Source organism: Meles meles, chromosome 18 (assembly GCF_922984935.1).
Source record: "Meles meles chromosome 18, mMelMel3.1 paternal haplotype, whole genome shotgun sequence".
Classification (NCBI taxonomy): Eukaryota; Metazoa; Chordata; class Mammalia; order Carnivora; family Mustelidae; genus Meles; species Meles meles.
Window position 1 is genome coordinate 33,469,321 of NC_060083.1, and position 16,983 is coordinate 33,486,303.

General features: G+C 40.1%; 1 protein-coding gene across 1 annotated transcript in view; it reads right to left on the reverse strand.

Moving 5' to 3' along the window:
• ANKFN1 (ankyrin repeat and fibronectin type III domain containing 1) overlaps positions 1 to 16,983 on the reverse strand; it is a 160,134-nt gene that overhangs the window by 54,635 nt on the left and 88,516 nt on the right. The window contains exons 8-9 of the mRNA XM_045983860.1: positions 12,988 to 13,095; positions 164 to 263 (exon numbers count right to left, since the gene is read on the reverse strand). Of these exons, the coding sequence (XP_045839816.1) occupies positions 164 to 263; positions 12,988 to 13,095 (208 nt within the window). The remainder of the gene's footprint in view (positions 1 to 163; positions 264 to 12,987; positions 13,096 to 16,983) is intronic.

The following is a 16,983-nucleotide window of genomic DNA, read 5'->3' on the forward strand; positions in this document are numbered from 1 at the left end:
AGAACTCAGCAAAATTATTATCTTGCCCAAATTCTCAGGAGAAAAGTGAATTTCATGCTCTTTCAATAACAAAAGGGAAATTTCTATTATGTTGCTACTAAGAATCCAAACCAGCTGATTCCTGTGAAGTTAAGACTTCCTGGAAAAATTGCATAGGACCCACCGTTTTAAGGTCTTCACAAACTTATTTGAGGAATGGAATAGGTGTTTCAGGCTCCTTGAGACTGACTGCTTGCGGCCTGTGGTTTGTAATTTTGAAGTTTCTAAAACACAGAAAAAAATACAGTGTAAATTCCATTGGCAGCGCAACACTTCCAGTACCTTCTTCTCACCTCCTTGCTTTCCTCTTGCTTGTCCCCTTGGTGTCACTTATCCTCAGTTTCATGTTAGGGATTCAGCTCATTCATTCCTACAAAAAGCTCTTATATCTTGAGTTGCCATCGGTTACCTCAATTAATGATCAGCTCCTCAAAAATGTTGGAGATGAGTAACATTTATAACTCCAGGGGAAACCACTCAGGCATTTTGTTTATATTTTCCAGATGAGTGATTTATGTATTTCCAGATGAGGGCGATAAAAAGAAATGGAATCAAATCTTTGCTCTTCTCCCATTGCCTTTAATATTCACAAATTTCTCAATGCTGGCAAAGCTCTTTTTGTTAGTTTATATATTCCATTAATTTTTTTCATTATATAACTAATATAGGCACATTGCAGAAAGTCTGGAGAATAGACAAAAAACAAAACTTCACTCACTTTTGTATAACCACGGCTAGCATTCTCAGGCAGTTTTTTCCAGTGTATATGTTGGCTTAGAAAAATAGTTGTAGCCATTGGTATGATTGTCACCGTAATTATTCAGAAGAAGAAACTGAGATTGAGAGGTTAAAATGGATTGCTCAAGACTGAAAAGCCACTATCCAGAAAAACCAAGACATTAATTTACTGAACAGTATTTTTTCATACACTACCATGTGCTATGGCTACATTGGTAAGCAAAACGTCCACTGCTTCTGTTCATCCCTTCTATTTACAACCTGGAGCTTTCACTGGTAAAACTTGCAGACTTCCCCAGATAAGCTTTACAAATAGTACTCCATGGACCTGAACTAAATCATCACTGATTTCAATTCTCATGTGTATCATGAAGGAAGATGAGGTTGTTGGGGTCATCACCAGCTTTGGACAGACATGTCACTGGGATGAGAACATGGTCTATATCACTGCTGTTAGGTATGGAAAGCTGGACAGAGTGCCTGTGGTTAAGGCCCAGTTTGGTTCTGCTTATGATCCTATAGGAGCAGTTAGGAGTGAGCTGACTGACACAAGCATTCATGCCAGCTTCAAGCTAGTGCTGGTAATGGTTATTCCTGGCAGAACAAAGCAAAAATATTTTTTTCTGACTTGAACATGAATTTGGCTGGTCATGTTGTGCTTGAAAATGATGCTGCTGGGACTTCCGGTTAAAGGCAGCTTATTGAACATATTCATTACATACTGCTCTCTCCCTAAATCTCACTAAACCAGAGCAAAGAGATTTTTTTTTAAAAATAAACTACATAAATCTATAAAGACAAAGAGATGAGAAAGGAAACAAAAGCAAGTGAACTTTGGTAGCTGGAAAGCAGATTGACAGATGGATTTAGCAGACTTGAGAAAGTTGAATCCTAAGCCAGCAGTGGAGAAGGCTGAGAAGTAACCTGATTCACCCTTTGGGTACCACACACTGCTGGAAGTGGGGGATGAGTGTGGAGCTAAAATCAGAGGGATTTGGTGAAGTCTGTTTAAAAAGCAGTCAGACTTATAGATCTCCTACTCTACCCTGCATAGCCCTTCCCCACTCTAGAAAAAAAAACTAGTGGCTTATTCTCTGAAAAACATAAGACAGGTTTCTAGAGTGGGAGACATGGAGTAGAGTTAGAAATGGGGGTGGGAGGTAGTACTGTACCCAAAACAGGTGGATGAAATCAAAGTTTCCATGCAGATTATTTCCCTATCAGGCTCTCAGAACACTGGTACTCAGACTGATACCCTCCAGGAAGGACACTGGAAGAAACTTTTGGGGGCCCTGACCAGACTAAGAGAATTCACTCAAAGCTTTCTGATGTTGCTTTCATTGGTGTCTGAAAGAGAGGGCCAGGCCAAATCACCCTAAAGTGAAGCTTATAGATAAAGAGCCCTGCCCATGTGCTCAAAGCTCCCCAACAGCTACTGAGCTCTCTTAAATCTCGGTGAACATCCGAGGATCACCAGGCAGATGTGAAAAGCATGTAACAGGAAAGACAGAGGCCAAAACCAAATAAACAATAGAACAGTTTAGAGGAGAGACAATGCTGAGAGAAGAAACTATAAAATGAAAGCCTATCATTAATAGCCTGAAGAGAAACAAAGGCACTGCATTTTTGTGAAAAGGACAGGCTAAGAGAAACACTCAGAGAATTATAAAAGCACTGGAAATTTAAAAATATACTACCAAAAACTGAAAGACCCAATAGAAGGCTTAGAAAATAAGGTTGCAGAAATCTCTGAGAAAGAGCATAAGGGGGGCACCAGGGTGGCTCAGTCATTAAGTGGCTGCCTTCGACTCAGGTGATGATCCCAGGGTTCTGGGATCAAGCCCCGCATTGGGCCCCCTGCTTGGCAGAAAGCCTGCTTCTCTCTCTCCCACTCCCCCTGCTTGTGTTCCCTCTCTCACTGTGTCTCTCTCTGCCAAATAAATGAATAAAATCTTTTTTTTAAAAAAAGCATAAGGACATGGGGATGGAAAGTAGAAGAGAAAAAGAAACATTAATGGGCTGATAACCTAGGAGGTTTGACATCAGGCTATGAGTCCAGTAGGAGGGAGCAAAGAAAAAAGGGGGGACAAATACTTTTAAATAATTTTAAGGATATATCCCATAACTGACGGGTATAGCTTCCTATACTGAAAGGGCTTGTCAGTTGCCCAGCACAACAGACAACAGTACACCAACACTAAGGCAGTGCATTTTTTAATATTATTCAGTATATTAAGAGGATGAGGGGTAGGAATTATAATGTGCATGTAAGAGGCAGGGAGGGGAAAAAGGGAAATCATCCTTCCTTAGTGAGGTGAAGCCTCAAATTGAAGAAAAACACTCCAACAATTAGCAATATAAATATGTTATCCAGAGACATGAAGAAAATACCAAAGCAGATTTTAGAGTACTGAAGTTAAAAAAACAAACAAAAAAACAAAACTTAAAAACTTGCCAGAGAAGGAAAAAAAAAGGTATCCTGTGAAACCTCTGGAATCAGAATGATATCAGACTTCTCTGTACTGAAAGCTAGAAAAGGACAAAGCAACACCTCTGAAATCTGAAAAAATTATTTCAACCAAGAATTCTATACTTACCTGAAAACTTTAAAAGTGGTGAGTAGAATAAATGCGTTTTTAGACATTCACTGTACCCAAAAGTTAGCTCCCAAGAATCCTCTCAGGAAATTACTAGAATAAGGACTCCACCAAAGTGAAGGACTAACCAAGAAAAAATAAGACCTGGGATACAAAAAGAAGCAATCCAATATTGGAGGGCAGCCAGAATAGTCCTCAGTATGGTAGTGAAAGGAGATCCTAGGGCACCAGCTGTGCGCCAGACCCAGGCAGCCAGCAACCAGTCTAGGTGGGAGCAGGTCAGAGGGCTCAGAGAGGCTTCCTTAAAAAGGTGCAGGTGAAACAGTACTAATATATTTGATTGGATTGAGAGAAAACTGACACAATTGAGTAGCCTGGGGATTAATTACCAGCCACACAGAAAACAAGCAAACATACAATAAAAGATGGCAGCTAAGTACAGGGAGAATAAAAAGTTATGAAGGAAAGGAAAATAATCATAGAATTACACAATCATTATAACATAGGCAATAAATATTGATCTTACTAAAATTACAATGCAAATATATTGGGAGGACGAATGGTAGGAATTGTAATGTGCAAGAGAGGAAGGAGTGAAAAAGAAATCATCTTTTCTTAGTGAGGCAATGCCTCAAGTTAAAAAAAATTAGCAACACAAACATGTTCTTTAGAGAGATGAAGAAAATATCAAAAGAACTGGTTAAAAGAATTGAGCCTTGGGGCGCCTAAAGCCTCTGCCTTCCGCTCAGGTCACAATTCCAGGGTCCAGGGATCGAGCCCCGCATCAGGCTCTCTGCTTCCCCTTCTCTCTCTGCCTGCCTCTCTGCCTACTTGTGATCTCTGTCTGTCAAATAAATAAATAAATCTTAAAAAAAAAAAAAAAGAATCGAGCCTTTGGGGAATAAAAATTGGAGAATGGGAGGAATTTAATGCATTATTTTTGAAATAATAGCACTCTTTTTTTAAATAATAAAGCTCTTTTATTTATTTCTTTGAGAGTGAGACAGCACAAGTGGGAGGGAGAGGGACAGAGAATCTGAAGCAAACTGTACTGAGCACAGAGCCCGATGTGGGGCTCAATCCCACGACCGCAAGACCATAACCTAAGCCAAAACCAGGAGTTAGACACTTAGCTGACTGAGCCACTAGGCACCTCAAGTATAGATAATTCTTATCTGCATTTTGCAAGTGAGCAAAACTCAGTTATAGAGAGGGTAGGTAATTGCTTAAGGTCATACAGCTAGTAAATGTACAGTTGGAATTTGAACCCAGCTGCTTACACTCTCATTAATTAATAAGATCATTCTCATAATCATATATAATATAAAATGAAGATTAAACTAAAAAAAAAAAAAAAGAAACAACACCCTGAGAACTATTACTACGGGTTGGGAAAGGGGCCCATGCAAATGTTAAATATTCTGGGTCTCCTCCATTCTGGGCACATGAAAGAATTTTTCTTCTTGGAACCCTGTGGTTGGCTGTAGCCATGTGGCCAGTTCCGGCCAATGAGTTTTGAATGTAAGTTGGCATACATAAAGTCCTGTCCATATGAGACATTCAAGAGTTTCATCATCTTCTCCCACGGGTGCTGGCAAATATTTCTAGAGAAGGGTGATGACAACACAGGACAGCCCTCAGCTGCCCAGTGGTAGATATATAGCTTGTGGGAGAAATATATATTTGGGGGGTCATTTGGTTACTGCAGCATGATATAGCTCATCTTGACTGATTCAGGGTCTATACTGACACACTGAGCCATTGATACAGTGGCTTCTGTTCTGGTTTCTGTCTGCATAGCTCAGGGCTCTGGTACAATGGCGGTTTTCTGGACTCCAAATGCAGTAATTCTTTAGCTTTCAAGTGCTTGGCACATAGGGAGTTTATTTTATCCATATTGATATGTCTAGCACCTGACACACAGTAGGTTGTGTTTCAATTAATGTTTGTCAGCTGAAAAACTAGATGATAAGTGAGAATCACTCCCACAGGGCACTGCTGTGGTGAATACAGCTGGCTTCTTTATGACTCATTATGTATGTTGGGGAATAAACCGTGTGAACAATAAAGTCTGCTCAACAACATCTCCACTGAATTTGCGTCCCAGCACTGAACATGCAGAGTAACTGTGGACACTTCTTTAGCCAAAGTACAGAAATTAGTGTGGGTTTTGGTATCTCCCATGTAGGGCTTTGGTAGTAGAAGGGTTGTTTTAGTATTACTTCTGCCTTTGGAATATGCTATGTATTTACTGAGCACTCCAGGCTCATTATACTGGAGTCATTGATTACATTTTAATTCTAGGATGTATTAGTAAAGTGCTGAGGAGGAAAAGAGGCTCCATCCTTCATCTGGAAGAGCAATGGAAGGAAAATAGGCTGGAGTTTGTGAAGTGCCTACACTATACCAGGTGATTTTAATGCATTATCTAATGTAATCCTCATAACAATCCTGAAAGATGTATACCATTATCTTGATTTTTTTCTGATGGCGAAGCTATGGCTCAGAGAGGTCAAATGCTTTTCTCAGGGATACACAGCTAGTAAGTAGTAGAACTGAAATAATAATTGTAAAATTTGTATATGCACTCAACCACATAGATCTCAATGTAGTTGAGTATTTTATTTTACTTTATGTTTCAAGTTTTATTTAAATTCTAGTTAGTTAACATATAGTGTAATACTGGTTTCAGGAGTAGAATTCAGTGATTTTTTTCACTTACATACAACACCTAGTACTAGGCACAAGTGCTCTTCTTTTACCCAACCGCCATCTAGCCCATCCCCCACCACCTCCCTACAGCAACCCTCAGTTTATTCTCTGTAGGTAAGAGTCTGTTTTCTGGCTTGCCTCCCTCTTATAGTTGAGTTTTTCAAATAACAATTTTGTAGTTTTCTGTATGTAATACCTAATTATCCTTGGTTTATCATCTGAGACAGAGTAATGTTAAATTATCTTAGAAAACTTTTTTTTTTGTATGAGGTCATTTCCTTTAACTTGGAATATGGGTCAACATTCCCAAAGTCTGTGCTAACTGAAAAAAGTTTTACAATGACTTTACAAATAAGTTTGGAAAATGCTTGGTTAACTAAATTCAAAATGTCTCTTTATTAGAGTCTTTAATATTGTAATGCCAATTTTACATTTCCAGAAAAGTGATATATAATGCAACATTTTCCAAACTTACTGACCAGAGACCTTTTTTTCAGCTGGGTATCTTAAAAAACAAAAACCAAAACAAAACAGTTCAGGAACTGTTTAAGTGTTGAGTACATTTCAATATAAAGAATATTTTTCCTTTTTGGGAAGAATTAATATAAGAATTAAGATTCTTAGGAATTAAGAATTAAGAATAAAGATTAACAAGGAAATAAAGTTCTACTTGTGCCTTACTTAAATTTTTCCTGACATTGTGCGCATATTTACATCCCTTTTGGGGAAGAGCCTTTTATACATGATAAAAGTTGAATGAAAACTATTGAAGTAATTGTTCTGTCTAGATATTTGTCTCTTGATTATTAGATAGTAACCTAGTAGTAATGGGGAGAGCATCTAAATCCTCAGATATGAAAACCCCTCATTTTCACGAATAGTTTTAGTTTTCCCCCTTTGGTAAAGACCAAAAACAAAGTGGCTTATGAACTGTAAGGAATCATCTATTCAGTTGCTTTATTACCTTTCCCTGCCATATAAGAACCAACGGGCAGGGCAGGGCAATGATCGAGAGGGAGCAGAGAGAATGGAAGCAGAGAGAATGGAACCTAGATAGTGCCTGGCCTGCTAAAATGAGCCCTGATAACAGAAAACTGAGTACACTCTGGTCAGTGTGGAATCATTAAGGCGATGGTATGGGTAAAGTTTTCCTACAGATCTGGGAGTGAAACCCACTTGGGTTTCCTTCTCAGCTTCTTCCATGCACATTTACATTTTTTAATGAACTAGTAATTAAAAGAATATTATTTTCTGATAGAAGGATTACAATGCTTATATCAGATAAATTAGATTTTAAGCCAAAGACTATAATAAGAGATGAGGAAGGACACTATAGCATACTTAAAGGATCTGTCCAACAAGAAGATCTAACAATTTTAAATATCTATACCCCTAACATGGGAGCAGCCAATGATCTAAACCAATTAATAACACATTGACAATAATACAATAATAGTAGGGGACATTAACACCCCCCCCCCCCACTGAAATTAACAAGGAAATAAAGGCTTTAAATGACACACTGGACCAGACGGACATCACAGATATATTCAGAACATTCCATCTCAAAGCAACAAAATACACATTCTTCTCTAGTGCACATGGAACATTCTCCAGGATAGATTATATCCTGGGTCACAAATCAGGTCTCAACTGGTACCAAAAGATGGGGATCATTCCCTGCATATTTTCAGACCACAGTGCTCTGAAGCTAGAACTCAATCACAAGAGGAAAGTTGGAAAGAACTCAAAATACATGGAGGCTAAAGAGCATCCTACTAAAGAATGAATGGGTCAACCAGGAAATTAAAAAAGATTGAAAAAATTCATGGAAACAAATGGAAATGAAAACACGATTGTTCAAAACCTTTGGGACACAGCAAAGGCAGTCCTGAGAGGGAAGTATATAGCGATACAAGCCTTTCTCAAGAAACAAGAAAGGTCTTAAGTACACAACCTAACCCTATACCGAAAGGAGCTGGAGAAAGAACAGCAAAGAAAGCCTGAACCCAGCAGAAGAGAACTCATAAAGATCAGGGCAGAAATCAATGAAATAGAGACCAAAAGAACAGTAGAACAGCTCAATGAAACTAGGAGCTGGTCCACTGAAAGAATTAGTAAGATTGATAACCCCCTGGCCAGACATATCAAAAAGAAAAGAGAAAGGACCCAAATTAATAAAATCATGAATGAAAGGACAGATCACAACCAACACCAAAGAAATACAAACAATTATAAGAACATATTATAAGCAACTATATGCCACCAAATTTGACAATCTCGAAGAAATTGGTGCATTCCTGGAGACATATAAACTACCAAAACTGAACCAGGAAGAAATAGAAAACCTGAACAGACCCATAACCAGTAAGGAGACTGAAGCAGTCAACAAAAATGTTCCAACAAACCAGAGCCCAGGGCCAGACAGCTTTCCAGAGGAATTTTACAAAACATTTAAAGAAGAATTAATACCTATTCTCCTGAAACTATTCCAAAAAATAGAAATGGAAGGAAAACTTCCAAACTCATTTTATGAGGCCAGCATTAGCTTGATCCCAAAACCAGACAAAGACTCTATCAAAAAAGAGAATTACAGACCATTATCCTTGATGAACACGGATGCAAAAATTCTCACCAAAATACTAGCCAATAGGATCTAACTACATTAAAAGGATTATTCACCATGACCAAGTGGGATTTAGTCCTGGGCTGCAAGGATGGTTCAACATTCACAAATCAATTGATGTAATTCATTAATAAAAGAAAGAACAAGAACCATATGATACTCTCAGTAGATGCTGAAAAAGCATTTGACAAAGTGCAGATTCCTTTATTGATCAAAACTCTTCACAGTGTAGCGATAGAGGGTACATAACTCAATGTCATCAAAGCCACCTATGAAAAACCCACAGTGATTATCATTCCTAATGGGGAAAAACTGAGAGCTTTTCCCCTAAGGTCAGGAACACGGCAGGGGATGTCCACTATCACCACTGCTATTCAACATAGTACTAGAATCACACAACAAAAAGAAATAAAAGGCATCTGAATTGGCAAAGAAGAAGGCAAACTCTCACTCTTTGCAGAAGATATGATACTTTATGTGGAAAACCCGTAAGACTCCACTGCAAAACTGCTAGAACTCATACAGGAATTCAGTAAAGTGTCAGAATATAAAATCAGTCCTCAAAAATCAGTTGCATTTCTTTTTTTTTTTTTTTTTAAGATTTTTTATTTATTTATTTGACAGAGAGAGACCACAAGTAGGCAGAGAGGCAGGCAGAGAGAGAGAGAGAGAGGGAAGCAGGCTCCCTGCTGAGCAGAGAGCCCGGCGCAGGACTTTATCCCAGGACCCTGAGATCGTGACCTGAGCCGAAGGCAGTGGCTTAACCCACTGAGCCACCCAGGCGCCCCAAAAATCAGTTGCATTTCTATACACCAACAGCAAGACAGAGGAAAGAGAAATTAATGAGTCAATCCCATTTATAATTGCACCCTAAACTATAAGATACCTAAGAATAAACCTAACCGAAGAGGCAAAGAACCTGTACTCAGAAAACTATAAAGTACTCATGAAAGAAACTGAGGAAGACACAAAGAAATGGAAAATGTTCCATGCTCATGGATTGGAAGAACAAATATTGTGAAAATGTCTATGCTACCTAAAGCAATCTAAACATTTAATGGAATCCCTATCAAAATACCATCAATTTTTTCCAAAGAAATGAAACAAATAATCCTAAAATTTATATGGAGCCAGAAAAGACCCCAAATAGCCAGAGGAATGTTGAAAAAGAAAGCCAAAGTTGGTGGCATCACAATTCCAGACTTCAAGCTCTATTAAAAAGCTGTAATCAGGGGCGCCTGGGTGGCTCAGTGGTTTAGGCCTCTGCCTTCGGCTCAGGTCATGGTCTCAGGGTCCTGGGATCGAGCCCCGCATCGGGCTCTCTGCTCTGTGGGGAGCCTGCTTCCTCCTCTCTCTCTGCCTGCCTCTCTGCCTAGTTGTGACCTCTCTCTCTGTCAAATAAATAAATAAAATATTAAAAAAAAAAAAAAAAGCTGTAATCATCAAGACAGTACGGTACTGACACAAAAACAGACACAGAGATCAATGGAACAGAATAGAGAGCCCAGAAATAGACCTTCAACTCTATGGTCAACTAATCTTTGACAAAGCAGGAAAGAATGTCCAATGAAAAAAGACAGTCTCTTCAACAAATGGTGTCGGAAAAATTGGACAGCCAAATGCAGATGAATGAAACTGGACCATTTCCTTAGACCACACAGAAAAATAGGCTCAAAATGGATGAGAGACCTCAATATGAGACAGGAATCCATCAAAATCCTTGAGGAGAACACAGGCAGCAACCTCTTCGACCTCAGCCGCAGCAAATTCTTCCTAGAAACAATGCCAAAGGCAAAGGGAAGCTAGGACAAAAATGAACTACTGGGACTTCATCAAGATCAAAAGCTTTTGCACAGCAAAAGAAATAGTCAACAAAACCAAAGGACAACTGACAGAATAGGAGAAGATATTCACAAATGACATATCAGATAAAGGGCTAGTATCCAAAATCTATAAAGAACTTATCAAACTCAACACCCAAGGAACAAATAATCCAATCAAGAAATGGGCAGAGGACATGAACAGACATTTCTGCAAAGAAGACATCCAAATGGCCAACAGACACATGAAAAAGTGCTCCACATCAGTCGGCATCAGGGAAATACAAATCAAAGCCACAATGAGATACGACCTCACACCCGTTAGAATCGCTTAAATTAACAAGTCAGGAAATGACAGATGCTGGCGAGGATGTGGAGAAAGGGGATCCCTCCTGCATTGTTGGTGGGAATGCAAGCTGGTGCAGCCACTCTGGAAAACAGCATGGAGGTTCCTCAAAAAGCTGAAAATAGAGCTACCCTATGACCCAGCAATCGCACGACTGCATATTTACCCTAAAGATACAAATGTAGTGATCCAAAGGGGCACGTGTACCCAAATGTTTATAGCAGCAATGTGTCCACAATAGCCAAACTATGAAAAGAACCTAGATGTCCATCAACAGATGAATGGATAAAGACGACGTGGGGTGTGTATATATATGTGTATACACACACACACACACACACACACACATATACATATACACACATATACACAATGGAATACCATGCAGCCATCAAAAGAAATGAAATCTTGCCATTTGCAACAGCATGGATGGGACTAGAGGGTATTATGCTAAGCGAAATAAGTCAGTCAGAGAAAGAATTATCATCTGATCTCTCTGATATGAGGAATTAGAGGCATGGCTGGGGGTTGTGGGGGTAGGGAAGGGAAAAATGAAACAAGATGGGATCGGGAGGGAGACAAACCATAAGAGACTCATAATCTCACAAAAGAAACTGAGGGTTGCTGGAGTTGGGGGGGGCAGGGATAGGGTGGTTGGACATTGGGGAGGGTACGGGCTATGGTGAGTGCTGTGAAATGAGGAAACCTAATGATTCACAGACCTATACCCTTGGAGCAAATAATACATTATATGTTAATAAAAATTAAAAAAAAATATTTTCTTGGAAACACTTATCCTCCTTTCTAGCTATGTCCAACACTTCTGAAGAGCTCTGTCGTTACAGCTATACAGTAGGGACCAACTGCTTGCTCATACCAAGTATAATTTTTTTATACCTAGTACAAACCCAGCTAGCATCTCATAGTTTCATGGATTTCTTACCTAGTTGGCCCAGCAGTGCCCTGCCTTTAGAGAGTGCAGTGCAGTTGGGATCTGATGGGTGAAGGAGCATGGAAAATGAAAACTTGGGGCGCCTGGGTGGCTCAGTGGATTAAGCCGCTGCCTTCGGCTCAGGTCATGATCTCAGGGTCCTGGGATCGAGCCCCGCATCGGGCTCTCTGCTCTGCAGGGAGCCTGCTTCCTCCTCTCTCTCTGCCTGCCTCTCTGCCTACTTGTGATCTCTCTCTCTGTCAAATAAATAAATGAAATCTTAAAAAAAAAAAAAAAAAAAAGAAAATGAAAACTTTATGGAGGCTTTAATTCTCCAAATAAAGCTAAGTGCCTATTCCATGAATCATTACACAGATCAGAAGCCTGACCCTGTCCCATTTGAATAGCCCACATAGAAGAGAAGTTTTTGAAAGCCTCTCAGAGATTTTCTGGCTAGGTCTAGAGATGTGTGTGCTCTTCTTTCTCCCAAACAGTAGTACGGGGGAAGATTAAAATTAGGGTGAGATCAAAACCTAATGCCTAGTCCCAGTGTTCAGGGCGGGACAAAAATGAGGTATGGCAGGAAGAGTACACTTAGAGACAGAAAACCTAGGTCAGAATCCGATTGTGTCTTTTCCCGGCACTCTGACCCTGGTCAAATCACTTAGCCTTAGTGGTGATTGCTAAAACATGGATGAAAAAGATAGTGGATGTGAAACTGCATTGCCAACTTCCTGCAAATATGACAAGAAGATTTCTTGTTACTGTAAAAATTGGCTAAACTTCCTCGGGGATGCTCTTGGAATTTTCCTTGGGGCTGAAAAGTTCGTGGGTGAATATCCCAAAGACCCAGCACGCTGAGGAATTTTGTGAAGGGACAATTCAAAGGGAAGGGAACTAGTGGCAGCTGCTGTTTTACTTGAGCTTTTTTTTTTTTTTTTTTCCAAACTGTTTGCATGGAGAAAGGGTGAGAGAGAAAGAGAACAAGGGAATGAGAGAGGGAATGCTCTTCTGAAGGGTTAAAGCAAGATAGTGCTGTAAAGTGATTCCAGATGTACAAATATTAATATCTCTCTCTCCCTGATGAATGAGAAGGTATGACCCAGTTAGGAAACTGCTAACGTTACCGGCGCCACCGAGACCTCAGTCGATGGCCCAGTGCAGATTTTTATCCTTACCCCGGCAATTGTAATGCTGATGAAGGGCTCGGACCTGTTGCAGCAGACCTTCCAAAACTTCACTCTGTCCCCTGTGTCTGGGCTCTCTGTCGTCATAGTCTTTCCAGTCTATTGAACAAAAGAAACAAACAATGAAATTTCAGTGTGGGGGAGGCCTCTCCCGAGGCCCAGCCTCAGGAGCTGGGTTCTGTTCACACCTTCCGGACTCTGGATCAGCACCCAGCCGTGCCAAGAATTTGGGGCTGCCATTGTTCGGGGCCCTGTGCAAAACAGCAACTGTGGTTGGTTTTGTGTTGGGCAATTTTAGGGCAAGAGAAAGTAGTAACTGAAGGCCAAAAGAAAACAGGGACCCTGGGAGTCCAGTTTCCCCTCCCCAGCTCCTTACCCTCCTTTTCAGCATCCCGGGTCCTAATCCGCTCCCCTCCATCCCTCCACTCAGCACCCCAAATCACAACTAGATTTCCACAGTAGGAAAGAAAGGGGTGGGAATGTGCAGACTAGATGAAATCCACAGTTCCAATGCTTTTATTGTAGGTTTCACACTTTTGGCCAAATTGACATTTCTTTCCAAGGAAAGAGCCCATGTCAGATGCCAAGAAATGGAAATCTACATTTTGCTCTAATGAATGTCTGCTTTGGTTAGCTGGCACAGCAACCCCTGCACATACTCCCGAGCCACCAACCACCCTGTCTGCTCAGTCTCTAAATATACAGTATTAGCTTACATGGCAAATTTAAATTGCAATACCCACTGAGATTTTTCTCCCCCTTCTATTTTCATTCCATTTGGCTATAATGATATCAAGAGTAATAACCCGTATGGGACTAATGTCAAGATGGTAATTCTGCTGTCTCCAACTCTGGGTTTTTGTGTTTTGTTTTGTTTTGTTTTGTCTTTTTTTCAGCAGGTCTGTCACTTTATAGTCCATCCTTTCTTCTATCTGTCCCCACCCCGTTTTACTCTCTGAACCTTTTAAAAGCAATAACTTAAAACACTTCTTGGTTGAAATGTCTTTTTCTAAAAATGCTAGTCATTCTTTTCTAGTAAAGCCAGTTAGTTCATGAGTATATCTGAGGCTTAAATTTTAACTGAACCAGTTTCAAATTCCCCTCCCCCCAGATTTATTTTAAAGTATGGAATCTCCCTTGCTCAGAAACTTATGCAGATGTCCTGATGGTTAAAGTTAGGTAAAAACATCACTCATTGGTTCATCCATGGCCTAACAGTCCCTCATAGTTAGAAAGAATTGTATTCTTTAGAACAGCTATTAGAAAGAACAGGTTCTGGAGTCAGATAAAGCTGGGTATGAACTCTGGCTCTTCGGGCTTCTGGCTCAGTGTCTATAAGGCACTAAACTTACAAGGCCACTACTCTGTAATGTGAAGAATGAACATGGTATCTACCTTACAGGATTTTTTTGTGAGGATGAAAGGAGAGGTTTATTAGATATCCAGCGCAATATGATGTAAATCGTTAAGTTAAAAAAAGAAGGGAGTTCATTGATGAAGAGTAAGCTCCTTGAGTAGTGAACATGGAAACATCATTTCTAACCCTATAAGAAGGAGACCTCAGAGATTTTCGAATCCTTCCTCTTTCCTCCCTTCCCCTAGATACTGGTCTCCATTTCACCTCTCAGAACACTGAGGCCCAGAGAGAACCATTCCAGTTTTATGTTAATCAGCTTGTCTGGGGGCAGAGCCAAGACCATAATACAGTCTCATGGCCTTCCATATAGTGCCTGTTTCCTTATACTGTAGACACGTTTTGTTTTGTTTTGTTTCTTTTGGGAAGGAGGGTCAGAGCTTGGTTGGAGTTTGTGTGGTGTGGCTTAGTTGTGGTCAACTCTGGAGACAGGGAATTGGCATAGGTGCCTTCTGTAGACTCTGTTCCTTGTGGGCAGAAACCGTGACTTAATTTCTCTTTGCCTCAGGTTTCTTCTCTGTAAAGTGAGTTTTTGGGTATTTTTTTAAAGGTTGTTTGAGGCTTAAAAACATCATGTGAGTAAAGCACCATCTGGGCACATCAGGGACACTCATTAAGTGTTGGTGAGGCATTGTGAATAGAAGGATGGTGTTCAGGTAGCCTGGGCTAGGAAAGGTGCTTTTACTGGGAAATCTGGAAATGTCTGAGGAATCAAACTCCAAGTGATTCTCATAAATGCTATCATGGATTCCCAAAGGCCGTTTTGAGTTTGTTCCCTCAGTTGGGTGAATGCATATTTAGTGCTCATGATAAGAAGAGTAATGTTTGCTTGAGTAAGACTTCTGGGTGGTTGAGTTCTTATGTGGCCCTGCACATGCTAATACATTCTAATGAGTGTTAATACTGCCATCAATGCAAGGGGACACGAAATAGAGCTGGCTCTTTCAGCTGAGCCCTATGACATCAGAGGCGAGCTCAAGCTGACGACTTTATGATACATTTGAAAATTGCTAATGCTAACTTGCAGCTCAAGTGAGCACTGGACATGATGCCAAGGTTTTTGGAAAGAATGAGTTTTTCTCATAGATGTTTGGAAGGTTCTGACGACTACATAAAATAGGAGACTTTAGGGATGAGGGAGAAAATTGAAAATATATTAAGAAATCAGGAACCTGACAGGAATAAACTTAGTGTGGTAGGAAAAGAGCAGATTGTGCCACATAATACAGTTCACTGTTCTGGTAATGAGACACTTTGATTGCAACACAATGCAGAGCTTACATTCACTGGTGATATCAGGGCTTTCCTGATCGTAACTCAGACAAGCCTGTCTGGGTCCTTTTCTCTTATTATGTACCATACCATATAACATAAGTCTGTAAAAACACATTAAGGCCTTTTGTAAAAATATAAAAAAAGGTTTTATAGCTTACTGGAACATATTACCAAATTTCCCATTACTCTGTCATGTTAGAATATATTGTCCCCTAGTAAATATCTGAATACTGATATATGCTGCTTCACTACATCATACTCTGTTTATAAATAGAGCTGCAGTGTTTCTATATTGTTCTTTTCCAAGTGATATGGCATGTCTACAGCAACTGTAACGACATGTTTGGATTTTAGTTCTTTGCCAGATACCCCTACTAGTCAAATGGGCCATGTTAGAAAGTATTGGCAGTTGCTTTGTTAATTAGCAAGTAATAAGTGACTCTTCCCAGTCCTGGAAGACTGTTCTTGTCGTTCTGGAGAAAGCCCTTGCAATAGGCTGTGAGGGAGAATGTCTGATTAAAATCTGAAGTTTATAGAATATCTGATGCTTATAAGTAAATGTATCCATATGCAGATCAGAATTTGGAGTGGGAAATTTTCCCCTGTTTCACCTTTAGGTCAACCAACACTATCATTTTTTTCCCCTTTTCTTATCCTTACTATCCCTTCATCAATAATATATACATTTCTTTTCTCCCTAGAATGAGATAGTTTCCCTTAGTATCTTACTCTTGCAATATTTTTACTTTGTGTTTCTGATGTCTTTAATAAGAAGGATGTCCAAATAAGACAGGAATAATTAAATTATCAAATGCCCATGGGACTCAGGGGCTTTAGAGATCTCAGGTGTCTCTGGTCCAGAGCCCTGTATCACCTGGTGTAGCTATGTGAATCCACCAGAAATGATAGACATGAACGGTTGGTTGCCTGGCTGGCTGGCTGGCTCTTAGCCCGTTTGTCTGCCGGATAGCAGGGCACTAATTCCCACAGCATAGGAGACATGGCATGGGCTCGATCGGTTTAGGCTTGAATCCTGGCTCAGCCACATACAAGAGTTGTGACCTTGGGCAAGGCAACATTCTCTCTGAGTCCCAATTTCCTTATTAATAGAGGAGGACGATAGCATAGTGGTTAAGGACAAGGGCCATAGGGTTTTGGCCCGACTTCAGTGCTTGCTGATTTTGTGATGTTTGGCACTGTGTATGCATGTGCCTCTATGTGAATAGTTCCCTTACCAGTAAAATAGGATTACTAATAAAAACCACTGCAATGGGTCTGTTATGAAGATCAAATGAGTC